General features: G+C 38.0%; 1 protein-coding gene across 1 annotated transcript; it reads left to right on the top strand.

Annotated features, from left to right (window-relative positions):
- The first annotated feature begins 355 nt into the window (after positions 1 to 355).
- Positions 356 to 8,425, top strand: LOC107689965 (SH2 domain-containing protein 4B-like). The gene is made up of 8 exons (XM_016488175.1): positions 356 to 518; positions 2,676 to 2,835; positions 3,021 to 3,174; positions 4,460 to 4,598; positions 4,696 to 4,920; positions 5,214 to 5,336; positions 7,669 to 7,889; positions 8,117 to 8,425. Exons 1-8 carry the CDS (start codon positions 356 to 358, stop codon positions 8,207 to 8,209), a joined length of 1,278 nt encoding a protein of 425 aa, XP_016343661.1. The 3' UTR covers positions 8,210 to 8,425.
- Positions 8,426 to 10,470: the final 2,045 nt, after the last annotated feature.

The following is a 10,470-nucleotide window of genomic DNA, read 5'->3' as shown; positions in this document are numbered from 1 at the left end:
ACCCCATAAAGGATCTAAACGCAAGAACAAAACACCATTGCAGCATGCGAGAAGTGGAGAGAAAGTGACCCTACTTGGGTCAAGATTAAAGGAAGGGATGCAGTTGTGATCAACACTTGTTGAACAGAGAGGTATATAAAATAGAGGGTGAGAGGAAGGAGAGGGCTCACAGTTGTTATGACATCCTCTAAAAGAGCTTCAAATCAGTTGTGCATTACACTGGACACACCTTGAGCCTTTCTCAGCCAGTGAAGATTGATCCTGAGAGACAGACACACTTGGGCTTGCAGTCTGCGGTGACTACAGACAAAGGTCAAAGGAGTCGAGAGAGACATATACCTGGCAGGCTGTCAGGATGATGCAGCAGATTCTTCAGGATATGTATATAGAGCCTGAGCTGTTGTCTGAACTCAACGAAGAGCAGAAACAGATCCTCTTCTATAAGATTCGGGAGGAGCAGGTGCGGCGCTGGAACGAGAGGGAGAGAAGAGACCCCAGCCATGCTTTGAAAAAAAAGAGTGAGTCCAGGGTTCATTTTGTACCTTTATTTGATGAGTTATACAAATGAAACATGAGTGTTTTTAATAAAGTGGTTACAAGAAGTATTTTGACATTTAAGCCACTTATAAAAATGTATGAATGTCTTTGCATTAAATAACAAATTAGCAAACCAAGTGGCATTTATTAAAGAAAGATAACTCAAGCACACTTTTCAAACCAAACTTTGAATTTATTATGCAATGCATTATTACACATACATTTTTTCTTATAATATTATGTCTGTTACTGTAATTCTTTGCACATATATACTACCATTCAAAAGTTTGGGGTCAGTCCACCAAGGCTGCATTTATTTGATCAAAAATACAGTTTATTACAAAATATTACTACTACTAAAAATAATACTGTTTTATATTTTAATATTTTATCAAATGTAATTTATCTTGTGATGGCAAAGCTGAATTTTCATCAGCCATTACTCTTCAGTGTCACATGATCCTTCAGAAATAATTTTAAAGGAGTCATGATGCGATTTCAAGTTTTCCTTTCTCTTTGGAGTGTTACAAGCTGTTCGTGAATAGATAAGATCCCTGAAGTTGCAAAGACTAAAGTCTCAAATCTAAAGAGATATTCTTTATCAAAGTTAAGACTCTGCCACGCCCCCCTAAAATGGCTCGTTCTAACATGCCCCCACATGTCTACGTCAGGATGTGGAAATATTTGCATAATGCTGCCCAAATGTGCACGCAAAGAAAGAAGGCGTGGTTTCAGTAACCGCAGTTAGTGTTGAAGCAGCCATGTCAGGGAGACGCTGTGTTTCTAGGCGAAAGCAAAAGCACTTTATTTGGCCTTCCGCAAGTAGATGCATTTAGGAATCTTTAAGATTACTTACAACAGAACAGCAATGCATTTTATGGACGACCGTTTCGTGAACCTAGGAGAGGAGGTAATTCTGACTTTGCTATGACAATCTGGCACTTCTGAATCAGCTACTGTTTTGTTATTAGTTTAAGTATTTGCTATTGACTGTTCAAATGTGGAGTTTTGCGCATCGTGTGTGTGTGTGCGTGCGTGCGTGTGTGCAAAATACACATAAAAAATAATGTGTTTTTTGAACAATAAAGCATGTCAACATATTCTGTTACACCAAATACACAAAATAATGATCTTTAAAAAAGCATCATATGACCCCTTTAATATGCTGATTTGGTGCTCAAGAAGTATTTCGTATTATTAGCAATTCAAAAAACATTTGTGCTGTTTAATATTTTTGGGGGGACCGTGATACATTTTTTAAGTATTCTTTGATGAATATAAGTTCAAAAGAAAAGCATTTATTTGAAACATAAATATTTTGTTTCTGTCACTTTAGACCAGTTTAATGCATCCTTGCTGAATAAAAGTATGAATTTATTTTAATCATCATGAGAAATATTGTAAGTATTTATAGTAAATATTTTAAAGGTTCATTTTATTTTGCCCTTTAAAGTAGTTAAGTCATTAAGAAATATTTTTTTCTATGAAATAGAAAACAATTTCTTCATAGATTGTGTTGTGAGGTTAAAGTGTGTAATTTTGTTCCATTAGCATCACCAAATGAAAAGTGCAGGAATAATTATTGTTTTAAAACAGGTTTGAAAACTTATACATCTTCCCTTGTTTTGACAAGCAGTTCCACCTCAAACTCCACGGAACCAATGTTGCTGCATAGGGCTGGCTCATATGCTGAAAGAGAGCATTGTGCTGAAAGCGCCACAGTGGTAACACTTTTTGGGTAAATCAGTCTACGAATGGTGTATAGTTGTCTCTGCATAATAAGGGGGATAGGAGAAAGTATATCTATAAAACATCACACTTCCAACTTTAAGGCAGTGGTGCAAATGAGCAAGATTAGGTTTACATCATATTGCAAGCGCAATCTTCCTGCATCAAATTGCGTCACTGATTGTGTGTGCTGACAGGTAATATCCCCTTGTTTTCAAAAGTTCTTACATTATCTTGTTCAGTTGTCATGTTACCACAGTGTACAAAGGATCCCAGTAGGATAATCTCTTCCAGCTTTGTCACGCCGTCTGTCTTATTTTGTCTTTATCTTATCTGAATACGGTCTGATGGGTCTGGAAAGTGGAAGAAAGATGTTTTTTTCATATTTGCTGTTTGCTGTCTCTTCCCAGGCAACCGCAGAGGCATTCAGTGGCTTCTGGGCTCAGATGGAGAGGTGTGGGTATGGGTAATGGGGGAGGCCCCGGGGGACAAGCCCTTTGAAGACATTGTGGAAGAACTGATGGAGGAGAGAGCCAGGAAGCAGGCCCAGCAAGAGGCACAGGAACTCCGGTGAGAGAACCATGGGACAGTGTCAAGGGATGGGAGCAGTGGGACACTAGGGGTGGGTGAAGATTGACAGATGTGATTCAGCTAAAAATTGAGAGGGTTGGGGGAGAGGGGGGTGTCAGGGTAATGATTATAGAAATATAGGGAGATAGAAAGTGCATCACTCAATCCCTGCTGAATTTCCTGAGGCGTGTGAAGGAGGCAGAGATTGAAAAGAAGTTTCAAGATGCCATGGCGAAGGAAAAGGCTCGGTTCATGGCAGAAAAATGGAAGGAGGAGACAGATGACAGAAAGGCAGCCAAGCATGAAGAAGAGGAAGATCACATTAGAGAGGAACTGAAGGTGGGACTGGCTGGAGTATGTTCTTTTGAGTATATGACAAAAACACAGAATATTTTATGCATCTTTTGAAATGGTGACACAGTTCTAAACAAAACATCAAATACAGCGTCATGCCTCGTGTCCCCTCAGATATTAAAGCCAAGTAGATTTTGAAGTACTTGTCCTCATTAAAAAGTTTTAACAAATAAAGACATGAATAGTTCTTTTGAAAAATGTTGGAAAATTATTTTGTGTACTCACATTTCTAAAAACCTTTGCTTGAGGCTGAATCCACTCATCCATTATAAAATCTGCCTAACTGGCCGGTGCAGCATAAGTAAAACAACAACAAAAAATGAGAGTACATACACTACAACTAAAACCATAAAGCAAATTTGTACTTGAAATAAAATAAACATTAACTGAAATAAAATATAATAAAATAAAATAAAATATAAAAATGCTTGAACTCATTTTATTTCAGCTAGTTGCCAAACAACAATTCTTATTTTTGTTTAGTTTAACTTGATGTACTAAAATATCTAAAACCTAAACTAAAATAAACATTTATTTTAATAACATTAATAATTTTTTTTACATTAACAATTAACATTTACATTAACACTTTAACAAATTAAAAAATTATAATAAAAATTACAAAAACACACAACATACTTACTAAAACTTTATCTAAAATTAAAACAGATAAATAAAAAAAACTAATTTGCAAATTAATAAAAAGGATAACAATATCACAAATCTACTAAAATAACACTGGTTGGTCTCATTAGATTAACATGTACACATACTAAGAATCACTAATTAATTTTTTTCATGGGTGACTGCTACTAATTGTAACTACTTTTAAAGCACCCTTTATAATAAATGTATAACCCCCTAAAAAATAGCATAACAATTGTGATCTCAGCGGCTCAAAAGATCCAATAGTTAACGGGTCCTTGCATTTATTCTTCAACCAGGTCTTTAATCATAGTCTCATAATAGAGATTGAGGTTAATTAAGCTTAATTACTATGTGTTCCATGTTCTGAGAATTAATTATTTAAAAGTTGGCAACCTCTCAGAATGTAGATAGTGATCTCTGAGACCCAAGGCCAACATTGGAATGCCTGATCTATAATAGAGTTGAAAGCACTGATGTTTGGGTTAATGACATTGTCCACCAAATTAATAATTTATATTCGCAGCTTAATGACACAGAAAATGAAAAAAAACTAAAGCAAGCTGGGGTGAAACTTCTGTGCCTTTGTGTTAGCAAGGACTGATTCTTTCTCCTTTATTCACAGCAATGTGAGGAGGAAGAGAGACAGCGAGGCGAGGAAGAAATCCGCCAAACAGAGGAGAGGAGAGCAAAGGAGCTGTACATCTCTCTGAAGCAGGAGGAAAAGAGGAGCGAGAGAGATGACAAAGAATGGCAGGAACAATGTGAGAGAACAAACAGAATGGGAAAGAAAATGGGTTGTTTGGCTGCTCTAAAACAAAGTAGCTTATTTCTATTCAAATTCCTCTCCGCTTCCCACAGTGCGACGCTCCAAGGTGGCGGATGAGGAGATGAAGTGCAAGGCACGACGGGCTAGAGATGAATATAAGCGCCAGTCTCTGCGGGGCATCGAGAAGGGCCTGGTGGCTGGACTCAGCGGCCTGTTCCATAAGATACACCTGAACGGATCGGGTCACAACCGACGGCATGGTGCGGTCACTGAACATCCGACCCCTCCAGCTGAGGCCACCCATTCACCTGCAGCTAGTTCTGGTCAACTTACCTCAGGCCATTACAGGCGCAGACAACACCGACGTTACAACAGTCCAGTCACACAGTCACTCACAGAATGGTAAAATCAATAATCAAATCAATAATAAATTATCTCGACCATAACCCATTTATTTTTTTGCGAGTGTGATATTGTTTTATGCAACAAGAAGTTCATATTAGAGTAAATGACATACTCTGGTCTGCAATGGCAGAATAAAGTGGAACAAATAATGATAGATTTGCATGCTAACTATCACAATACTGTCTTCCATTGCCTTTCAGCCCAGTTTGGATTCGTCCACCCAGACCGAACTCTCGTGAGTCCATTATCCGCTGGTTTAAAGACGAGCAGAGACCAAGACGAGCGGGATATGAGCGAAGTAGCAACACCATCGCACCCTGGTTCCACGGTAAAGACAGCTAGAACGTTCCTAAGGCCCTTTCACAGCTTAATATGAGCATCATGCTTTGACCTCCACATAAGAAGTAGATAGTGTCATGGAAGGGTGATTTCATGAGATTGTGAACTAACATTAAAACGAACACAAACTATGAAAGCAAAGGACACATCACATGGGGGTTGACATTCTGCTGAGTAAAATGATGCAACATCATTTCAGAAAAATAATTAGCAAATAAAAATTGCATAACAGCAAAAAAGTATGAAAAAAATTATAATATATATAAGTTTGGAGTCAGTACGATTTTTTTTTAAGAAATTACTTCTTTTATTCCACAAGGACACATTAAATTGATTAAAAATGCTAAAGACATTTCTTAACTCTTAGTTCATCAAAGAATCCTGAAAAATTTAATGATTTCCAAAAAAATGTTAAGCAGCACAACTGTTTTCACCACTGATAATGTTTCTTGAGCACCAAATCAGCATATTAGAATGATTTCTGAAGGATCATGTAACACATGTTAAAATTAATTACATATTAAAATATATCAAAATAAAAAATTTAGTTTGTAATAATATTCCACAATATTACAGTTTTACTGTATTTTTGGTCAAATAAATGCGGCCTTGGTGAGCATTAGAGATATATATATACATACATATATATATATATATATATATACATTTATTAAAAAAAAACTATTCAAATTAAAAAATTAATTGTAATAATATTTTACAATATTACTGTTTTTACTATATTTTTGATCAAATCTCGGTGAACATAAGAGACTTTCTAAAATATTAAAAATCTTACCGACCCCAAGCTTTTGAATGGTAGTGGATAGATAGATGAAAGAGCAAAATCGTGTATGAAAAATTACAAGTATAGGTGGAAAGCAAGAAAAAGGTTGAAAAAGACTGCAAAAGATCGCAAAGATTGCAAAGACACATCATGAAAACTGTCTGTTAACCATTGACTGCACTTCAAAAGGTCAGTGGCAAACGGGGTCAGTTGAAGTTGTTTGAACTTCAAGTAACACATTACAATGCTTGACCAGTGTCGTGCCGAAAATTGATCATCTGCCGAAAACTGATTGGCGCCTGTAATCACTTTTTGACAAGTGTAAAACTGCATTTTATGGGTTTTATTGGCCATTTAAAGGTATTTCAACAGGTAAAAAGGACTGCATACATAAAATGCAGTTTTACACTTGCCATATGGGTTATGGGTTTTATTGGCCATTTAAAGGTATTTCAACAGGTAAAAAGGACTGCATGAGCTATCAAATATAACCCTCGAATGCAATCAAGTCATTTAGCTTGCAATCCTTTTTACCTGTTGAAATACCCATAAAACGCAGTTTTACACTTGTCAAAAAGTGATTACAGACTCTACTTATTGAGTGAACTGTTCTTTCTGACTCAAAATGACTTGATTTCATTCATGGCTGTTATATTTGATAGATTATAGCTCATTCAGTACTTCTTACCTCTTTGGCCAATAAAACCCATAAAATGCAGTTTTACACTTGCCAAAAAGTGATTTGAGGCAGAAAGAAAAGTTCACTCAATAAGTAGAGTCTGTAATCACTTATTGGCAACTGCGTTTTATGGGTAGGCCTATTTCAACAGGTAAAAAGGACTGCATAAGCTAAATGACTTGATTGCATTCGAGGGTTATATTTGACAGATTATAGCTCATGCAGTCCTTTTTACCTGTTGAAATAACTTTAACTGGACAATAAAACCCATAAAATGCAGTTTTACACTTGCCAAAAAGTGATTACAGGCGACAATCAGTTTTCGGCAGACGATCAATTTTCGGCACGACACCGACACTAGGGTACCGCTGACGCTGCACTCCAAAGAGTTCAGTGCATTGAGGCAATGTTGACAGGAGTCATATAAAACAGGCTCTGATGTATTTTTTTAGAAATGGACTCAGAAGTCACAGTTTGGTGAAAACGAGCAGTAGTTTAGTGGTTGCAATGAAGGAAAGACATTGATTAAATGGAAAAAAATAATAATGAAAGAGACAGAGAGATGAAAAAAGAGGCAGACAGAAAAATTCAATAATTCAACACTTGTGCCAGGATTATTGGAGCCCCAGTGTGTGGCCTCTGATTGGACAATGATAAGATTAACGACCATTTGAGTGATGCTATTCGACCAGGAAACACGAGAGCGCTGCCAGCGTCACTCTAAAATCAGAGCACAACACCTGCATTCTCACTCAATCTCTCTCCATATCTGCCTCTTCTTGTCTTGTCACTTTGCCTCGTCCCGTCTCTGGCTATCCATCTGTCTTTCTCACTCTCACCCGTCTCCTGCCTCTGCAGGAATAATATCACGGCAGGAGTCAGAGGCTTTGCTAGCGAATGCGGCAGATGGCTGTTTCTTGGTCAGAGTGAGTGAACGGATCTGGGGCTACACGCTGTCCTACCGCACCACCTCAGGCTTTAAGCACTTCCTCATCGACGCATCGGGTGATTATTACAGCTTCCTAGGTGTAGACCAGAACCGTCACACCACCTTAGCTGACCTCATTGACTTCCATAAGGTAAGCTGGAACTTCTGTTTACCGAATAGTACTATTGTGGTAGGGTGACTGACAAACATGCTCACATGGTGCCTGCAGACCCCATGGGGTATAAGGAACATAGATGTGGCGAGCACACCTGTCCTTCCATCTGTGTGTTTGATGCAGAGAATTGAGAGTGTTGCTAATGCTCGGTTGTCCCAGGACTGATGTTGGTTTTGTTGGCTGATGGTCTGCTTTTCCTGCAGGAAGAAGTGATCACCACGTCTGGAGGAGAACTACTCCAGGACCCCTGCAGGCAGAGAAGCTCCACAGCTGACTATGGAGGGCTTTTTCAGTGATGGTTTCCCTTGTTGTGAATCTCAATTTGGCTACCATATCTCTTGCCTTCACATCCTTTCAACAGCATGGCACAGCTTTTATCTAGTCTGCCAAGCTTCTTCTGTCAAATGTAAATAAACACTTTTTACTTATTTGCTTAGCAGGTTTAAATGTGGGAGATAAAAAAAGATGCAGTCACATTACACTTTAAGCATGCAGAATTAATTTAGACTCCCAACGGGAGAATACAGGCAACGGGATATGATGTAACACCCTAAGCCTTCTGTTTTAAATCAATAATAAATTATGATTTTAAAGGAACCCTCCACTATTTTTGAAAATAGGCTCATTTTCCAACTCCCCTGGAGTTAAACAGTTGAGTGTTACCGTTTTCGAATCAATTCAGCCGATCTCCGGGTCTGGCGTAGCACTTTTAGCTGTAGCTTAGCATAGATCATTGAATCTGATTAAACCCTTAGCATCTCGCTCAAAAATGATCAAAGAGTTTTGATATTTTTCCTATTTAAAGCTTCACTCTTCTGTAGTTACATCGTGTACCAAGACCGACAAACTGTTTAACTCTAGGGGAGTTGGAAAATGAGCCTATTTTCAAAAATAGTGGAGTGTTCCATTAAAATATACCAACACTAAAAAATCTTGCACCTTTGCACTTATTTGTTCCTGCTGGAAAATCAAGCTTAAGCTGGTAGTGTTTGGGAACATGCTAGCAGGTATGAACTAAAGTAGCTTATGTCGGACCAGCCGCATCAGAATGTCAGAATGAGAGTCCAAACAGCTGATAAAAACATCACAATAATCCACACGACTCCAGTCCATAAATTAATGCTTTGTGAAGTGAAAAGCTGAACTATTCCTTTAAGCAAGTTTTTTTTTTTTTTTTCAGGTAGGCAGGTCTTCTGTCGGGCAAAAATATAAGTTAATCAAATGGATACATTGGTATGCAAGTTGCAACTAAAAATTAAATGTCTGTGCATATTCAAATGTAGTGTGACCACCTCACCCCCGTAATTTTCCAGCCTACACAAGTGTCCCTCTATGATTCCGCATGTCCCATGTCCCTGAGCACCAAGTTACCTCTGTGACTTCCTGCACACTCACACAGAGGCGTAAAGGGGGATCGGGTTTCTGTGAAGTGAATGGCTGACCTTGCTAATCTGCACATTGTTCAAGAGGAAGGAGCTCTTTCAGCTAGCAGCACTGACAAGACCGGACAAACACAGTGTAGAGTGGAGTAGAGGTGCAGGGTGACAGAGAAACTGTGATGAAAAAAATCATGGAAAAGGCCGTTTCAGTTTACCCATATATTTCCAGTCAAGCAGGTGTTTTTCCGATGGCCATCAGCGATTGATAAGACTGTTGGGGAATGGAAAATTAGATACTTATTGATATACCAGGCAGCCGATGATAGTCATAAAAAAGTAACAAAGCCATTAGCCTGGACACAAAGGGTTCCTGTCAAATGCCAGCCAATGTAACATGACGCCGATATGCATTAAACTGACCTTAAACTGATTTTCACAGCACCTGCTTTACCCAAACATGCCCAAGTAGATTAAAAATTATATGCCTATTCAAATTTAGCATGATAATATAAAAAAAAATACAATAAAAACTTCTGCAGTTACAACAATTACAGGGCATGTGGCCAAAAGTTATGAAAGTGCATTGGAAAACAGATAGTTCATGAGGGTTGGAACAAACAACCTTCTGCCATAAGTTCACTTGCTAAGGAAAGCGCAAAATGTAGCTATTGCTACTACAGCTTGGGAAAAACATCTATTAGTTTTTTTTTTCTGCCATGCCACCCTTACAACATGTTTTCAATGAAGCTTAACCTTCATTAGATACACTTAAAAGACAGCAGTTAGCAATACAATTCAAAATGATGGCGAGACAAAATGGGCGACCTTGGGAAAAATTTGTATATCTAGACTCAACAAAAGAAAAGCAATAAAAAAGATACTTAGATTTAAAACTGTTAGAGTTGCAGTGAACAAACCCATGCAGTGGGCATGCAGTGTTTTCAGACCCACTGCAATCAGCTTTCCTTCAACAGTATGGGTTAACATACAATCCCAGCCAGAAACAATGGAACAACAACCACCAATAACCCCTAATAACACAGTTACCTTTTAGTTCACTGAAATGGACCAGGGTGTCTGAATACAAAGTGATGTTTGCAAGGTTTGCACAAAGAGGAACCAATGACTGAATTTACCTGAGTGCAGTGTTATTTTCAGTAATATTTATACTGTATAAT

Source organism: Sinocyclocheilus anshuiensis, unplaced genomic scaffold (genome assembly GCF_001515605.1).
Source record: "Sinocyclocheilus anshuiensis isolate Anshui unplaced genomic scaffold, SAMN03320099.WGS_v1.1 scaffold1541, whole genome shotgun sequence".
NCBI classification, from domain to species: Eukaryota; Metazoa; Chordata; class Actinopteri; order Cypriniformes; family Cyprinidae; genus Sinocyclocheilus; species Sinocyclocheilus anshuiensis.
Note: the sequence above shows the minus strand (reverse complement) of the source record. Positions and strands in the feature narration are given on the sequence as shown.